The 19,193-nt window shown below is 44.6% G+C and overlaps 1 protein-coding gene across 13 annotated transcripts in view; it reads left to right on the top strand.

Moving 5' to 3' along the window:
• LOC107996185 (protein abrupt) overlaps window positions 1–19,193 on the top strand; it is a 69,205-nt gene that overhangs the window by 33,191 nt on the left and 16,821 nt on the right. For 8 of the 13 annotated variants that reach the window (XR_009832394.1, XM_017054112.3, XM_017054111.3 and 5 more), the window contains exons 4-7: window positions 4,973–5,203; window positions 5,299–5,505; window positions 5,612–5,774; window positions 5,989–6,042. Coding sequence is in view for 11 of the 13 variants with exons in the window: in XM_017054112.3 (XP_016909601.2) it covers window positions 4,973–5,203; window positions 5,299–5,505; window positions 5,612–5,774; window positions 5,989–6,042 (655 nt within the window). In the remaining 2 variants the exon portion in view is untranslated. Of the gene's footprint in view, window positions 1–1,256; window positions 1,581–4,972; window positions 5,204–5,298; window positions 5,506–5,611; window positions 5,775–5,988; window positions 6,043–7,060; window positions 8,117–10,608; window positions 14,325–19,193 lie in introns of those variants that run through there. The other 5 variants (XR_009832393.1, XM_062083901.1, XM_062083904.1 and 2 more) reach the window with 5 other exon arrangements.

The following is a 19,193-nucleotide window of genomic DNA, read 5'->3' as shown; positions in this document are numbered from 1 at the left end:
ACGCAGACGGCTAAGATTTTTCATAGTGAATCGCGAATATATTAATTCGTGGCGATTCGATACACACGCTTAACCAGAGAATAACATGCTCGTATTAATTCGATAAGCAAATATATATACACGAGCGAGTGAATAAACTTTAACTAGGAGAATGGATTTTCAATGATCGAAAAAAAAAATCTAATCGATCCTTTTTTATATCCAATTACCCCCTATCAATTTTTAAATTTGAAATTTCTCGGATAAATTTTTATCAATTTCACAAGTGGCGAAATGGTAAAAAATTTCGAAAGAGAAAAAAAAATTGTAACGTTTATAATGTTTTTTTTCAATCATTCATATTCGATTAATAAATTCTCGAAACGAATGTGTGTTTATATTCTATACGCCCGTAGCGAACATATTTCGATATTTCGATCGACATTGTATCGAAACTTTAATATAAACACGCGCGCGTATATCAAAGTTCGCGTAGCGAATATAAACAAACGATTTCATTTCATTGTCGAAAGCGAGACGATACGCACTTACGACGCGGCGCTCCTCGATTTTCGCGAGTGGATCGTCGTTTAATCGTGAAATCTTTGATCGCACGACGAACAGGGATTGAATTATACTTCGCCCTCCCTCTCCCCTCCTCCCTTGCTAAATAATTCCGCTCATTTTTCCGCGGATTAATTCTCATTAGCGGGCGTTTTCTACGGGATTCGCGTTAACGGAACGATATCGAGATACGAAGGAAACGTGGGAAATTCTCTCGCTCACTTATTATATCAAGCTTTTGTACAACGTGCACAGAGGAAATATTTTTTTAGAATCGGTTAGCGTGTATATATATATATCATCGGTCGCTACGATTTCCTAGCCAGTTCTGTGTGTGTGTGTGCGTGCGCGTGTGTTCAATCAGGTTGGAATCCAGATACGTCTGCTTTCTAAAAACCGTAAGTAACGCAAGAAGAAGATCGTTGGATCGATTAAAGCGGTCCAAGTATAGTGGGAAAGGGAGGAGGGAGGGATATCGTTTCTTTCGTATGGATCGTTGGTGAGCTTCGATTATTCCTTACCCGCGGTTAAGGAGTAATTCGAGTCCTTTTTCGTCATTTGTCAGTGAAGCGAAAAAACTGTGGTGCATCAACAACGTTTTTTGAATTCGTCACTCTTTGTTATTTGATTGCGATAACGCGAATGCGTGCTCGATTATTCCGATAAGGTGTAAGAAAGTGATAAAATATGATTGTGATAAAATAGCGCAGAGTGTTACGAACTTCTTTCGATGATAAACGAAGTACGTATCGTTTTTCGTATCGTTTTTTAATTCGGTGCATAAAGATGTGTCGTCGAAAAATTGAATATCTCACAAGTTGAAAGATACGGATACGGTGCATATTTCTGCGCATCAACTTTTGCCACTTTTCTTCTGTTTCAATCCGTACAATCATCTTTTAAATTTTCTACGAGCTTTCACGTATCTAAACGATTCTCTACGAAATGAAATAGAAAAATGGACTTGAATTAATCTGGCATTTAAGTGCGGAATAGATTAAATGGAAATAAAGAAGAACGTATGGGACACAATGAAGGTGAACCAGAAAGAATAAATATTTAGCTGCGGAATGCGTGTGCCGCGTATAATGTAAGCAATTACATCGTTGTTCGTTTTTAGATCGCGACTTCCGATATCGAAGGAAGATCCTACGAAGGAACTTGATGCGTTTTTAACGAGAATAAAATGGTGGCGAGATAACGCAATAATTAATTGTCCGGTTATCTCGAATTTTTATATCCCCCGGTTTTCATTTCAACGCCCCGGCTATCGTCTTTAATGGATCGGAATACGTCGGTTAATTACGCTTTGTTTTTCCTATCCTATCAACTTGAAACTTTCGGGCCCGGTAATGGCGGGTGGAACGGCCGATATTGATATTCGATGGAAATATAACGGAACTTTGGAATAAGCTATTCCAATTCCATCTTTGGACGGCTGGTTTGTTGAAATGTCGCTGAAACTTATCGATCACTTCCGCCTCTCCCCCCTTTCTTTCCTTTCGTTCGAACTTCGCGGCGCTTACGAGTCTACGAGTAAGGGCAAGAACTCGAATTTCGAATTGAAAGGAATTTCCTTTTTTTTTTTCCTCCCCCCCTTTTTTTCTAATCTTTTTAAGTGGCGAGGCCGCTCGAGTCGAATAGTAGGAGGAGAAAGATAAAACGGACGGTAAATGTATCAAGAATCGACTTTAATCATTCATGGGCGCGATGGAAACGCACTTTTTTCACTGGTTGTTGACGGAATGCATACGCGAAATATAATTCCCGGCTCGAGGTGGCACGTCTCACGCGTATTATTACGTGTACGGCACCGACGTGTCTAATTACGTTCGGTTCAATTTCGACATTACGTTTCGATGAGAATTAATATCTAGGGGAGACCTTATTATTAAATCGTGTTTTAAATTATATAATCTCTCGATCTTTCTTTTCGTTTTAAACTTTACGAATCGAGAGAACGAAATCGAATTGGGGAAAAGATAAAACGGAGGGGGAGGGGAGGGAAAATTTAACGCAACGTCTTTCGACTAAATTTCTGTCCGCGAACAGAATTTGATAAACTCAACAGTGAATAATTTTATTCGCAAATTAACCCAACTTTCCTCGAGTTTAATTTTACAAAAATATATTACCGAATATATGCACAAAAGAAGCTATATAAAAAAGAAATAACGAGAGATAATATTTTTCACAACAATCGTGGAAAACACTCGCCTGGAACGTCTCTCGGTGCTCGTGTACGACGCACGAGCGTCCATACAATTAATTATTGACCCGTTTTAATCGCGTTAGGTCTAATTAGCGGGGAGAGGGAGTCCGTCTCAAAGTTGTTAATTAAATTGGTTAATGCGATAAAGGAGTCCATAGCGGAGTTCTCTCCGTTCCCTTTCTCTTCTCGCCTCTTTCGCCCCCCTTTCCGATTCTACATATCGGTCGCTGGTTCTCGTGTCTTTGTGTACCGCCCGCGCGGAAATGCACCGCGAAACGCAGACCAGAGATACTTTCATCCACGGCGATTATTTCAATTATACCAGCCGGTCTCACGATCAGGCCGAAACTCCTCCCCTCCCCTCTTTCTCTCTCTCTTTCTCTCTCCTCTCCTCGCGTATGCAGTCACGGTTTGCGGAGGGAATAGCCGCGGCGTGACGACGAGTAATGTACGAGTAGATGTTTATGCCGTCGCCACGGTGTATCGTAATCCTATTGAGGCGAGGCTGTTATAATATAAGAATTTCAATTGAAAGGATTACAATAAGTCGTGTAATTCCGTTATTCGTGTGCTTTTTCGTTAATGGAATTTTTCTTACGTAAATATACGTGTATACATACGTACATATAATTTTCTCTGGTAATAATTTTTAGAATCCTTTCCGATATATAGGTTTCTTGGCGAGTAACGTTCCTCTTGTTTACAAAAATCGAATGACTCAGTGATGAAGCGTTTTCGTGCGCTTTTCCGTGGCGATTTTATTGATTTACAGCCAGTTTATTATAAGCCCGTCGCTTTTTCAATTCTTCGTCTTCGATAAATTAATTCTTGAAACGTCAAAGTGGATCCCCGCCCTATTTTATTATCGATCCCTTCCATATCTTTTTTTCGCGTAATCGTAAATTTAAAAATATAAAAATATACAAACGAAATTACAACGTGCAACGTCTGAAAATAATTTATTTAGGTGTAGTTGGCATCAAATGTCACGGGTTAATGGGGCAAATATAAGGAATGCAGATTGATATTACTTATATATATCCAAGTTCAGTTTTAACCCACGTTTCGATCCTTTCTTCGGTCCGTCTATTGTGCCGGGCACAATTATAGAGCAACAGATTAATCCCAAGAAATCCTTATCCCAATTTCTAAATATATAATATCCGAGAAATCGTTGGGCAACAAAAATTTCCAGAACGAGTCGCGCTTATACGTATCAATCGATCGCGATTATTCCTTTCATATTTCGAACGTATGAAAAAAAAGAAAAAGCGACTAAATTTCAAAACGGATCGAGGGAGATCGAGTTTCAACCGGTCGATCGCTGTTACAAAACCTTGGAACGATTACAATAAATCGATAGCTGCCTACAATAATAAATATTTTTTCACGTCTCTTTTACGTTACACTCGAAACACACCGTGCGTGTCTCTATAGAGATATTCCAACCTGTTTCCCTTCCTCTCTCGTCGGCCAGAATTCCTCTCGAATTCTCTCGCGGATCGACGACACCTCCGCGCCTCGAAATAACCGGGTGGCAGCCGAGTTGCCACGGGAAGGCCGGCAGTCATTAATTATAATTAATATCGGTGCCGATAATGGCAGTTGCCGCGGTCCATATATCGGCGGAACATAGATCGGCGAGAACGCCTCTAACGTGTAAGCGGCCGCTATATACGTCCGTATAAATTTCCATCTTCCATCGAGATGATCGTCGTCGATGGTACACAGCCGCGTCCATACGAGTGGTGGTCAATTTGTAGTAGTAGCAATAGTGGTAGTAGTGGTGGTAGTAATAATAGCAGTAATAGTGGTGGTGGTACCAGTCAATTTCGCTCGGTTGTTGTTGGCGAATTGGAAGGAAAAAAGGATGGGATGAAAAACGGAAGTGGAAAGACGCGGAATAGAGAAGGGAGAAAGAGATAGCTGTACAAGTCGGTTCGACTTAAAAGGCATCGACGACGTGGATTAAACGTTGCTCGTTATACGTGTCGTGGTTGTAAATCGTCCTTGTAAATCAATTGACCGGATCTGGCCGGGCTGAACGACCTGATAAATAGGATTAACCGATTTACGGTGGACGAGATTCGTCCTGTATCGATCATAATCAAGCGGGATATCGCGAATCTGAAATTAATTTTCTCGACCGGTCGAGAAGAAGGCGAGAAGAGTGATCGTCGTTTCTTTATTCTCTTCTCTTTTGTTGCACGACCGCAGGCCAATCCATGCCAGCATCCGATCGTGATCCTGAGGGACGTCGCCTCGTCGGACATGGAGTCGTTGCTGCGCTTCATGTACCACGGAGAGGTGCACGTAGGTCAGGAACAGCTCGCCGCGTTCCTAAAGACGGCGCAGATGCTTCAGGTTCGAGGGTTGGCCGATGTGAACAGCGGCGCTGCCAAAATTCCTCCTCCCTCGTCCTCCGGCGGGAACAATGGCAGTGCGCCGGTAAATACGAGTTTCAACTTTCGAGATTACAAGCTACCGATTTAAATTTGGACATAGTACGCGGTAATTGGACATTGGATTTTCGGACTTGACAGGCGACACCGCGCAATCCTTGGCAAGACAACGGCAGAGGAGAGTTGAACGAGAGCGGTCTGAGCCCACCACCAGAGAAGAGACCTAGAAGCTACAGCCCACCGTTGGGTAACCACGTGGAGCCCAAGACCGACCTTCAAGAATCGCTTTTGGGCCAGGCTTTGGCGGAGGGACCCACGATACACACGACACCCACCAACAACGTTCAGGTACGGTGGCTCGAAAATATTTAGAACGGTCGTTGACCACCGTTCAAACAATGTTTCGTTTACGGAGAATAAGACTCGGAAGAGGGATGATTTTTATCGGTTACAGGCGCAATCTACCGGCGAGGATTCGAACTCCATGTCGGACAACGAGGAGGAGATGTCGAATAACGACAGCATCCTGAACTCGGTGAAGACCGAACCAAGCGACATCCTGAATGATTCTATGGAACATCATCGTAATTCGTTTCCGGCGCTCTTGGGAATACCAGGTAATTTGATCGAAATTACCTCGCTTCCTTTATTTTTTTATTTTTATTTTTTTCTTCCTTGATAAACGTATCGTAACTCTATCTCATCGACTCGATCGAAATTAATCTTTTGAACGGGGTCGATGTATCGCATTGTATTTCCTATTTAGAGTTGACGACCAGTGTGAATGACCAGATACAGGTTTGTGATTATGATCGTACTTGATACTTACAGGACTGATACCAGGACCGTCCGGGATCCACGCGGCGAATCAGGATCCGAATTACGGTAAGTGATCAGAAACCAACGATTCGATTCTCGACTCGGTTTTATTACGTATTCGTAAGCCCAGACTTATAATATCCTCCCGTCGATTCCCTCAAGACTCTGGTCTCTCGTTGTTGCGTTGAATGCATGGAACTCTCGTACCTCTCACAACCCTGCATCCCCTTGCCCAATTTACTCCTTTTGGAAAAAGAAAAAGGAAATAAATAAGAAAGAATAATTGTTGATAATGAAACGAAAAAAAAAAAAAAAAAAGAAAGAAAACAAAATGGTGAGCAACAGCGTGTCGTAGAGCTACGTCTCCGACGGCTCTTCGAGTTCGTTTGCCGGAACAATATCGATTTTCCTCCGCAAAAATGGCCTGCGATCATTAGAAACGGTATCGTTAGGGTTGCCATGCAAATGAGAAACTCGATTCTTTTTTTTAATAATAATCTCGAATTCTTTGAACGACCCTTCTTGCTAAGGCTAATTGGTCGGCGAGGTACGAATTCGATCGACTGTTTAAAACTGTTTATGGAAAATAGAAATAAATAAATAAATAAAAATGACGTGAGGGTGGAGGTACGGAAATGGCAACGAAGAAGAACAAAGTACACACGTTACCACATTCAACAAACAGATATATATATATATGTATATGTATATATGTATAAAAATCCTGACGAAACATTAAATTAACACATATATAAATGTGAAATATTAAACAATTGAAATTAAAAGAGTGCGACAAAAACATTTTGACAAAATACAATCTACAATCTACGATTCGATCATAAATATTCAGGGAATTAAACAAACAACACGCAATTGGGGGAGGGAAACAGTGTAACAGAAATATAAGAGGAAAAAAAAATATAAATAAATAAACGGAAATAAAGTAAACAAAAAAAAAGAATATCAAATATAAACGAACAGAATTGAAAACGAAGGGCTGTGGGAGGACAGAAAAAAAAAATTGAATAGTGTTTAAGGGATCGTACGAGGTTGGCTGAGGACTGACATTGGCTGGTGGTTCCAGGGCGATGGCAGCCCTCTGGAGGAGACGGTTCAAGCTCGAGTTCCGGTTGGTTGCCGGGTACGTCCTCCACGAGGAACGAGCACGCCGGGTCTGGAACTTACCAGAGCGGAGTTCACAACTCGAAAGGTCAGGATCTGTCGTCTCTGCTCCAGCAGCATCACCATCACCATCACCTCCACGCCACCAGCCAAGCGTCGCAGCAACACGCCCTAAATGCCCTGAACTCGCTCAACTCCCTGAATACCGAGCAGCTGTCGATCATGCATCAAAAGTTGCAGAACAATCTGCAAACGTTGCAGCAACAACAGCAAACAGCATCCGCGAAAAACGAACTGAATCTGATGCTTCAATCGTGCGCCAAGGAGAAGATTCAAGAGAGTATGGCGTTGTTCCATCAACAGACCCATCAACAGCGTCGGTTCCACCAGCAGACCGACAACGCGAGCCAATCCGGTAAACCAAAGTGTCCGGAGTGCGGGAAAATCTACTCGAACAATTCGAATCTGAAGCAGCACATCGTGAACGTGCACACGGTTCAAACGGAGTACGTCTCGTGTCACGTGTGCAGCAAGCAGTTCAAGACGAAACAGTACCTCCAGATACATCTGTTGTCGATGCACGGTATCCGGAAACGGAAGAGCTACCCGTTGTATCAGATGCAGACACAGATGCAACAACAACAACAACAACAACAGCAATCGTCGGGCGGCCAAGTGTCCGGCGGTCAGCAGCAATCGCAACAGCAATATCCGGCTCCGGAGAGATGGTCCGGAGGAGAGGACAAACAGTGATCGAAACGCTTGTCTCGTGTATCGTTGATCGATCGAAGAACCACGCCAGAGACACGTGTGCCTCCCTTGGACCACGTATATAGGGGTGAAAAAGGGAATAGAGAGGGTCGATGAGAGTGGATGCTGGTAATCTGTATAGTTGGCCCTGGAGGAACTCTGATAGATAGCTCGGAATTATTTGGGATTAAGACAACTACAACCTCGCAATAATCTTTGTAGTAGATTTTATTGTACATACGCGAATCGCAAACGTGCGCATAGGGAAGTAAGTATTTTTCGCGTGGAATACTACACTTGCATATAGATAGTTTATTTTATTTTTTTTTTTTTTTTCTTTTTTTCGGTTCTTTTTCTTCTCCGCGCGTTTTTTGCCTCTCTCTGCCCCCTCTTTTTTTCTTTTTCTTTTTTTTTTTTCTTTTTTTTCTATTCCTTTTGATAGTTAGGTTAAAAGAACGGAGGTGGCGATAGGCAAGAGGAGGGTGAAACAGGGTGCTGATACGAGGATTGGCCGACCTATTTTCGTATTGTACCGCAGTGCGCAGCCAATCCTTCGAGGCAGCGATAAGTAAGCCCCCCCGCGATTGGCCAGCGGAGACTTCTTGAAATTCTCGCCGGAATTCTTATCGGTATAAATAGTAGGTGAGGAAGAAAGAAGGATGCGTCAGCCTCGTTTCTTCGAAAAGAGAGTCATTCACGGGAAAACGTCGATAGGGCTGTATTCACCCTTTTTCGAGGATTCGCGGTCTTTAAGGGGAAACGGACGGGCAATTCTAAAGGAATAGCTGAACCGATGAAAATAACCTTTCTAATGGAACCGAATCTTATCCTGAATATTTCTCTCCTCCTTTTCCTCTTTCTTCTCCTCTTTTTCTTCTTCCTTTTTTTTCGAATCAAATTTTCCTCTCCTCCTCCTCCTCCTCCTCCTACTCCTCCTTAATGCAAAATCCCTCGTCTCTGACGAGGCTGCAATTAGATCGACCGAATTGCCGAGGTGTATTTTTATTACAAAGGAAAATACCGAGCGAATTATTTCGAACGTTTCGTGGCGTTGAAACGAATTTGGGGCGTAATATTCGTTTGTCTTTTACCGGGTTATACACTTCGGGATGCTTTTAAAATATTGACACGCATAGCTAAAACTGGTAGCCAGAAACACGGAGGCGCGTTTCATTTGCTCTCTGTCGCTTTCTCATCTTGACGCGTCGCATTTCGCCGCGGCAGATATATATATACGTATATACACACACACGCGCGATACGTTTGAACGTGTGCGTTTGAGTGCAACATTGTGCACCATCGCCACCACCACCAAGTACGTGCATACACGTCGAACGTGCCCGCGCACATTTAGGCACACGGAATTACGAGGGCAGAAAGAGATAGACCGGGTTGTATTGATCTCGAGGATTCAACAAACAGCACCTAGTGCCTCCCGCTCCTTCCTCTCTAACTTCACCTTACTCCTCCACCTCACCCCTATCTCTCGCTTCCTTCTCCACGTATTTCATAGGATTCGGCTTGTCTTCTGGATGGAGTTCGGCGAGCTCTACCCCTATAACACCCCATTCGATAGTTTCTCTAGTTATCCTACAGTCTTTTCTTTTTCTATTTCTTTTCTACGTAAATTGTAATCGCGAAATTATGTGTATTCGAGACAATATATTTATTATTCAATTTCAATATCATTTCGATGTTCGAATCGGTCTTGGCAATTCTTCTTCGACGTTTACGGTTGTTCATCGTGTATATATCAGTGTCTTCTTGCCAACTTTATTCGCCTACTTTTTACTCTTTTTCACAATTAGTTTTAGCACGATGATAGTAACACGATATATTTCGAAATGCTATATATTTCGAATATAAATAATGTAGGATATATCGCGTAATCTTGGTGCAATATCACGCAAGACGTTCAAGAATCGAAGAGTAAATGGATCTACGCCGCTCAATGGATCGAATTATCTATCGTTAAGGTTGCACGGTGTCAGTGTCGGACCAGAGTTTTTCGAGGGTAGAAGAGAGGAAAGTTGGAGGAGGACACGCGATACTCGGCCCTAGTGAGCGTAGGCCACGCGATGCCTAATACACGATCAGCCTACAACCCCCATTGGGAACCCCTGGCAAAACAAACCCTGCCTGGCTTATCCAATTCCACGGCATTTCCACGAATCTCTTCCATCTCTTGTCTGTGCTACCCAACCCTGAAGCTCGTAGTTCCGACGTAAATGGAGGTGGAGCATTTGTTTCAGCCACCCCTTTGTCCTCTCTCTCTCTCTCTCTCTGTTCGTTCAATCCTTCGTTCTCGTTTTCTCCGTTTTTACCATCAACCCGCAATCCCTGCCATTCAACCGGTTGGATCGTCTTGTTCTTATTTCCTTGGCGTGAAACTGCGTCACCTTTGAGAGCTACCAAGCTCTAAAAGCACTCGCCGCCTCTGGTTTCACAGACAGGGCGAGGAAATGGTTTTACTTCCTCCTGTCGCCGAAGGTGATGGCCTGGTAACATATGTCTTTCTTTCCTTGTCTTTTCTTTGTGAGATGTGTTTTTTTTTAATGTTTGATATTATGTTTGGTATGGAATTAGTATAAATTTAATAATTTTCATAAATCAAACGTGTTTTGGTTTTGAGTAATTAACGAATGGTTCAAGAAAAAATTGTATAAAATTTTCTATGTTTTTTTCTTATAATTTTCTTTAATTTCTTCTTCTTCTTTTTTTTTTTTTCCTAATCTAATTCTTTCTCATCATCAAACGCAGGAAATCTTAGAGGACACTGGCGAAATCGACTCTCCATTTTCCACTCTTCACAGATTAGAGTCATCTATCACCCGGATTCGATCCGGATAACCGTTCGTTTCGGACCTTGGCCAGATTCTTATCAACCTGATAAATTTCCTCGATAAAAAACGTTGGCGTGTCTGTTCCACCGTTTGACCAAACTTGCTCCTCGTATATACCGTGATAACCTTCGACGTATATTGGGGGAAAAGTTTGGAAGAGCGATGATTACGATAGAAATTGCAAAGGAAAGTATAAAAGTCGATCGCGTGATTATCGCGTCCGAGGAAAGAATGAAAGATCTGCCCGTTTGTATCACGCGTGTCACGTAGTCGGAGCAAGTTTGCGGGAAATAACTTTCTTCCTTCTTTAATTCCGCGCAGTTGTGACACTTCTTGCTTCTCCCTTCTTTGTGTGCACCGCTCGGAATACAGATTCCTCCATTGGCCGAGGGCTAAGGGGTGGCGTTAAAACTTCCAAAGAGAAAGAACAAAAAAGGAGGAAAGAAAGAAAGAAGGGAAGGAACCTCGAACAAATAACACGCGAAGGTATGATCGATTAAGTAAGTATAATCTGGCTTGGAAAGTGGTTAGAGAAGGGCAAAGTGGAAGAGACAAAGAGAGGAGAGGAAGAACAGGAAATGAGATGGGATGTAAGGATATTGTGGCCCACTTCGGCGATCAGATACATCGAAGCTTTAGGGTTGATGGAAAAAAAGATGGCCACTCATGAGGGAAGGGGGGGTATGGTGAATCGGTTGAAGAATAAAAATGGGATTTTGTACGATAAGCGGCCACGTATACCGTCGAGTCCAAATGTTTTCTCGGTGGATTTCTCTTTTTTTTTTTTTTTTTTCCCCTCTCTTTACCTCGTCGTTGCGTATTTTTTGGTCTTTTCGCTGCTCTCTTTTTTTTTCCTCTACTTCCCAAGGTCCATCTTATCCCCGATTTCCCGCTGGTCCTTCTCGTTTCTTGTCTCCTTAATGTTCCGGAATCCCTTTTTTTTTCCCTCGCTCTCACTCACCCTCGTGGCATCCACGTGTTGGCGGCGCGCGCGAGGGGAGGGAAGGATCGACCGACCCGAAGGGCGGTTCATCCGATATTGCGTCGTCCGGACAAATGACAATTGCAATTCCCTTTTGAAATCTATCGCATTAGTCTTCTGTCCGGACGACGAATCGTTAGATCGCTGCGTGAAATTACTCGTCCTTATCCTTATCGCTCGTTTCTTGTTTCATTTCGATGGCTAGAAAGATCGATGGGAAATTTTTTTATTATCGATAATGTTATTTTATCTAAATTCAGTTGGTTATTTATAGCGTTATTTCCTCGATTTAATTGAGATTGATCAATTTCGACATGTATGGGGAAGAGTCGTCGACGGAAAATTGACAGGAAGCGCCATTAACGCGAAGAATATAACGCCACGAAATTAGAGCGAGGAAGAGTCACGAATGCTTTGACACACGCTATAAACCCGTTTAACTTCACGAGTTACGTGCCACAGACGTCGGCCTTTCGAAATTACGAAAGTTTGGCTCGTCATCAAGAAAAAAAAAATGACGAACAAAGACTGCGCGCGGCTGGAGCATGTGTGTCATATACCGCTCCTTTTACTATTATTCCTCTTTTGCGCGATATCGTTTTCATTTCGTCGATTATTTCCGGGTTAAATGGGAAAGAGAATAAAACGAGTAATTCTTGTTTGGATTTCAAGAAAATTTCGTAACGTAGAAAAAGAAGGAAAAATATCGTGGGGTTAATTAAAGGAGCTAAACCCACGCTTTCTTGCATCGAGCGGCGAACGTCTTAATTAAATAACTCTGTAATTACCGATTCGCGTTATTTTTTTTTTCTTTTCTTTTTTTAATTTTCCAATACGACAAGTTCCCATACCATCCAATTTAAATTTCCCAATTTCTGAGGAACATGGAATAGAATTCATCTACTGTATGCAGGAATACTAGACTCGTTCCGGCCGGAGCGTATCGATTGTTCCGCGTCGAACGTAGAGGAACGATAGAATGAGATTGGGTTTCACGGTTGCAGCAACGACGGATGGGGTGGTGGTGCAGCACACTTTAGCAGGAAGATTGATTAAGCTGCCGCAGCCACCGCCGCCCACGCGAGGTATATTAAAGACGTGACCCGACATAAAGGAGAACCCCCTTCGTCTTCAGCTACCATCCGTCTCTTTCTCCCCCTTCATCCACCCCTATCTTCTCTCTGACCACATTGATTTTCCACGCCACTCTCTCTATCTTCCATCTTACCTCTCTTTCTCCTTCTCCATCCCGTTTCCTCGCATCGCCTTCGCCCTCGTCTTCTTCTTCTTCTTATTCCTCCTTTTCCTCCTCTTCCTCCTCTTTCCTCCCCGGTAATTTTCTCTTCGCCGCAAATTCTCTCTCTCTCTCTCTTTGTCTCGCTCGCTCTTCCAACAAGTACAAACAAGTACGATGGAAGAAACGTTTTCTCGCGTTTCTCCTCCTTTTCCTCCTCCTCCTCCTCCTCTGTTATCGTCGCCGGGCCACCACCATGCTCCTCTATCTATCTATCTATCTATCTATCGTTGTTTACTTTACTCGTAAGCTCGAGCCAACACTCGAAGAAGAAAGAGGAACAGGACCAGAGCGAGCGACCGACCGACGGAGTTCCCTGTCTTCCCTTCAAGCTTTGCAAGTTTGATTGAATTCCAACGAGTGGCTGGTATCAGGAAATGGACAAGTTGATTCGAGCTCTGTGTTCCACCTTCCTCTCTCTTTTTCTCTCTCCTCTCTTCCCTGCCCACAAAGAGTCTTTTTTCCCTTCTTCTTTCCATCAGACGTCCGCTAGAAAGCTTTTAGCCTTTCCTATCCGAGTTTCGAACCCAGGGGGGAGGAAGGGAGGGGGTTATTTTCGGTTCTCACGTTCACCGGTAGGGATTAGAGAGGACGCGAGAGATTACAGAGTTTCGTTATTGCCGCGCTAAATGTTCGTCCCCGTTGTAGTCACTGAATTAAACGGGGGGGAGATAGAGCTTTTATTAAAAGCACGCGCGACGCTTCAATTTTAAAACCGTGCCGCGGATAGGCGTGTTTGAAATTAAAATAAAGGTTGGAAAATAAAACGGCAGCGGAGAGAGAAAGGTCAAGGGTGATGGAGATGGCGGAACGAATGGGATATATATTTCATCCCTCCCCTCCTTTATTCCACGCGTTCTATTTCTCATTTTCTACCTTTCCATTGGAATTATATTTCTCCTGGAACATTTCGTTGTCCACGTTGTCAAGAATTTTCGACGCCGTATTTTCACTTTCCTTCGAAGCGATTCATCAATTTTCAGCCGAAGCCACTTACCCCCGACCGTGCCCCATCCACTTCTTCTTCTTCTTCTTCTCTTTCTCCTTTTTCGTTCCTTGTATCTGTGCAACCGTCAACCTCTCGCCGGATTTGGGATATTCATTTTCCTTGAAATTCCCGCTGGGAAGAGATTTTTCTCTTCTTCAACGGCTACTTTCCACGCTCCTCGTGAAATCGATCAGCGAGCATAAAATTCATTTCCATCTATTTCCATTCGATACAAGATACGTGCGAATCCGTGGATAGGACTATCATCGTATTAATAGCGACGCTCTCGCTCTTTCATCCCTCGCGATTAAACGATTCTCGCGCTACCTCCAAAAAAAAAAAAAGAAAAAAGAAAAGGAAACTATCGATTATCTATCCCCCTCAATAAATACGTTAGAATTAGTCGATTTCCTATCGGGTGAAGATTCACGGCGACGCAACAAATGTCCTCTAAAAATACGAAGAAACGGGAACAGTCGCGCTCTGCGAAGTCGGTTGAGCGACGCGCAAAAGCCATCGGATGGTTTTCATGAACGAGAGAGAGAGCGAGAGAGAGAGCAAGAGAGAAAGAGAGAGAGAGAGAGACGAGTTGTGAGAAGGCGAGAGACGGTTACGAGGGCAGCAGTGGAGAGCGGGACGAGGGAGGAGGGGTTGAAGTGAGAATGAGAGGGATGGAAGAGAGAAAGAGAGAGAGAGAGAAAGGGAGAGAGGGAGGGAGCAAGAGAGAGAGTAAGAGAAGAAAAAGGGGGAGAGAGAGTGAGAGGATGAGAGAAAGAGAAAGAGAGACAGAGAGAGAGAGAGAGGCCGCGCTTCCCCCGAGGGTCCTGGGATCGATCCCTGTGCAATTTCCCGCACATGTCCGCATTGATCTGCCCTCACTTGCCCCCGGCGCCCACCCTTGCCACACTGAACCACCGCCACCCCCACTGACGCCGTCACTGACGCCGCTGCCGCCACCACCAACCACCCTTAGCTTCTTCGGGATCCCCACGATCGTCCAAACACCCCGTCTCTCACGCCGTTCACTGTCCAAAGTCTGTTTGGAACTACTACTCGTTACCTCCACCCCGGATATTCGACCAACCCCCTTATAGTTTCCCAGTAACGTGCCTTAGGAAAGGGGGAGGACGTGCCTTGCTCGTAGACACGCGCGTCTTGTCACGCGTCACACGCGATACGCCTCGCGGCGAACACGATTTTTCAATTTGAGGGAAAAAGAAAAGAAAGGGAGAAAGAAAGAAAGGAAGAAAGGAGGGAGGGAGGGAGGGTGGGTGGGTTGGTTGCGCGCGTTGGCTTCGCTCCCCGTGATTGGCAGCTTCTTCCGCTCTCCCATGGGGCGGTTGTCTATCTCATCGAAAAGCGTGTCGCTTTTCAAATTTCCCTGTGCTGCCGCGACGACGTGGGGATTAATTAAAAGAGCGACGAAAGGGAGGAAATAGCACTACAGCTAGTTCGACAGCGAGCTTCGTGAATATGAACGTGGAAACACGGTTAAAACGTGTTCGAGACGAAAGGACAAAAATTACTCTCGTCGACGCTCTTCTTCCCTTCCCTCCCTCCCTTCCTTCTTTCCCTCTTCTTTCTCTCTTGCTTCCTTCTTCCTCCGCGAACCCTCACGAGGAAGCTCGTAAAAAACTTAGGGCAACGAGGGGCGTCGCGATGGAAGTGGATGCGCACGAGGGCCACGAGGCAACGTGGCCTATCTAAATTAAACTTTTCTCTCTTCTCCGCGTCCCTCCTCTTCACCCTACCATCCGTTCACCGAGCCCCCATACATCAGCCTGTCATAAACCTAAGCCGTGCCAAGCCGCGTTCGATGTAACCGATCGTTAAACTTCGCTACCGGAAACCAGGTGTACCTTCCGACGGGAATAACCGTTCGAAGGAACTGAAAGGCACGCGGGATGGATAAAGAGAGCGCGGGGTTATTGATCGCTTCGAAATTGCTTGCTTCGCTTCGCCTATGGAAATGTTAAACTAGGCCTATCGAAAAACTTCTCCTTTGCCCCAACTTTCCCGCTCCCTAGTTTTCACTAGGAATTACAGCGCGATGAGAATGAAGCGAGAGAGAAGAAATATAGCGGATATAACGGAAGAATATTTCGTTACATTTATTATCAAAACGCGTAAAAATGTTACTGGAAGAATGTTTCGTCAAGTCAAGTTGTTGTAACTGGATTGCAACGGGAGCATCGAAACGTCCGCGAAAGAGAAGACGGTGATCTTCTTCCCCTGATTAGTTCCCCGGGGAGCGAATGGCCGACATGATTGAAAGGATCCATGGTTCTGTTCGCGTCAGAGAGATATAGAGAATTGGCCGGCGGTTTCTCGTCGATATCCTCCGCGCGATCGCGTGGATCGACGTTTTCAAGATATTTCGTTGCGTAAGACGAGAGGCAGACGGCAAAGAAGTTTGCCGGAAAGCCGAAGACATCGATCTTCGGCTTCCCTTCAGCCAATCAGCGTGCCGACTGCTTCTTGAGAAGCGGCTCCTCGTTAATGCAGCGCAATTCGTCGGAGCGACGCTGCTAATGGACTGGCGCAATCATCCCAAGCCTCGCTACCGAATCTCCTTTCTCCGTCAACAACGTTCCTTCCTTCCTTCCTTCCTTCCTTCCTTCCTTCCTTCCTGCCTGCTTGCCTGCCTGCCTGCTTGCCTGCCTCGTCTAACCTCTGCTCCATTTTCTGCCTACGCTTCACAACTCTGTCACTTCCTGTTTTCTTCGCTCTTCGTTCGTCTTTGTCTTTTTCACTCCTCGTGTTGGCTCTCTAACCACTCTGCCATTCTTTTCAGTTTTCCCGACTTACCATCTGCCTCTCTTTTCAAAGTGGAACGTTGTTCTTTCCTCGTTCCGATTTTTCCATTCATCTTTCCTCGCCTATTTTTCCTTAATTTTTCTCTCTCGAAATTCTTTCTTTTTCTTTCTATTTTCGTTTTGCGTCCCTCATTATTTTCCGACTGTCATTCTCCCTTTCTTCGTGTATTTCGTGGGTGAAGTGGATATAGTACAAGAGACGCTGCAGGAAGGTAAAAGTGAAACTTCTTAACGAGACGAGATTCTCTCGGTTCCTTTCTTTAGATTGGTTTCTTTAGAAACATCCTGTATACAACCATCACGTGTCTGCCTTTCATTCCACTTTCGTGGTTCCACTCCGTCACACGATCGTTCATTCCGTTTCTACCCTCGTGCTCTCTCTTCCGGTTCGTCGTACCACCTCATCCATTCCCATTTCTCCTATGTTCTATCACTCTCTTCCGACCGATCGGCTCAGAGATCCGTTGTAATCAAGCGCGCTCGTGCCCCACGCTTCCTACCTTCCCCCGCCCAGATCGATCGAACTGGTACGATTACTCAACCGACTTACGCGATTCTAACAACAGAGAAAAGAAAAACTTTCGAGATTGTTCAACCGTCGCTCTGTCCCTTTACTCTTTCACGCCGATCGTGTTTCCTCTGAAGAATATATCGCGCCAATAACATTGACGGGTAAAAATTCAAGCGGTGAAAAAAGGATGGAAAAGAAAAGAAAATGATCAATTTTCGTTGCTCGTCGGCGAGTTTATTTTTCGTCGGCTAATAGGTACCGGGCAGGGTGAAAAGGATTCGACGGGTGGAATGCACGGCGTGACCTTAATTCCACGGCGGAACGCGATGTAGCCGATACGTAAATCATCGTTGAATACGGTTTTCCGGGTGTGTACGTTCGCGTAATTCTAACAAATCGGCTCGTCCCGACTGTAAATCAGAAGGCGGCGTGCCGCATTCCCTTTATGCAGCTACCATAAAGGCCGCTTTTTACCCGTTCACGGCTCCTTATATCCGGGTTATATATTTCACGGTAGGGCAAAAATTAATCCTTATCCCCTTTCTGTTTGATTGGATTTGTCGCGGGACAAACGCATTAACATTGTCGTAAATTAAACGCGGCTTCGAATAATTCTTGGCGAATTCGTTCAAATATTATTCAGCGCGATGGTAGAGGTGGGGGCGGGATCGAGAGGATGGCAGCAGCGAGCTTTATGGAAGACGATTTCGAAGGCGGATACCTGTCACGCCGTGCCTGCACATCCTTCCCCTTTTACGTAATGAGACGTGCACGAAAGTGGGAGAGGCCTTTTGCTTAGAGATTCGTAGGAAAGATAGTCGTAACGAGGCGTAGAGGGTGGATCAATACGAGGGTTCTTACGTAGTTTGCTCTCTCTCTCTCTCTCTATCTGTCTATCTCTTCACTGTCTTCTCCTTTCTTCGTATATTCTCTTTCTCTCTCTCTCTCTCCCCCATCCTTTCGTCTCTAACGACTCCACCCCTCTTGTCCTTCGTCTTCGCTTATCTTCTTCTTACATCTGAAACTCTCTTCTCTCTGAATTTTTTATTACTTTTTGTTTTTTCTCTCTTTGTCTGACTCTCTTGTCTCTCTTTTTCTTTTCTCTACTCTTTTCTCTGCCTCTCTCTCTCTCTCTCTCTCTCTCTGTGGCGCCGAGAGCTTGAAATGCAAGAGGACGAAGGTGGCGACTTCTATCTTCCATCATCCAAGCTTCTGTCAAAGAAGCGCGACCAGGATGGGATTTCCATCGGTGACCGTTTCCCGCGGGCATTACCGCGGATCGAATTTGAAAAGAAACGATAATCGAGAACAAAGGAAAGGGAATGATCGACGAAACATTTTGAGAATCTCAAGGGATGGGATCGAAAGACGTGTGCGATTCTGCACGATGATCGTGATAATCGAAATATAGAATTTTTGTTGAAAGCGTCAATGGTTGACGGCTACGACATCATCAACGACATCAACAAGTACAACAACAACAACAACAACAATCAACAACAACAACAACACACCAAACATCCTACAACCGGGCATGCCCTGAGAGTACGAGAGTAGCCTGCGTGCGTGTGTGTCCAGGTATGAGAATGCGTGTGCATGGAGTGCAACCTGTGTGCACGTGGCGGTGAAAAAGAGAGGGAGAGAAAGAGAGAGAGGAAGAGGATAGATCGATCGGATACGATAGCGTGTGGCCCGAGGGTGCGGAGCATGACCGAGAGAGAAAGTGAGAAAACGGCAGAGAGTGAGAGAGAGAGAGAGAGAGAGAGAGGAGTGAGTAAGAAAAAGGAAAGGAACTCGTGTGAGAGGCTGGTCACGCGTGTGTGACTCCTGCGTGGGTGTGTGTCGGTGCAGAGAGAGAGAGAGAGAGAGAGAGGCAACGTGTGTGAATGTACATAAGAAGGAGCGACTTGT

Source organism: Apis cerana, linkage group LG13 (genome assembly GCF_029169275.1).
Source record: "Apis cerana isolate GH-2021 linkage group LG13, AcerK_1.0, whole genome shotgun sequence".
In the NCBI taxonomy this organism is placed as follows: Eukaryota; Metazoa; Arthropoda; class Insecta; order Hymenoptera; family Apidae; genus Apis; species Apis cerana.
Note: the sequence above shows the minus strand (reverse complement) of the source record. Positions and strands in the feature narration are given on the sequence as shown.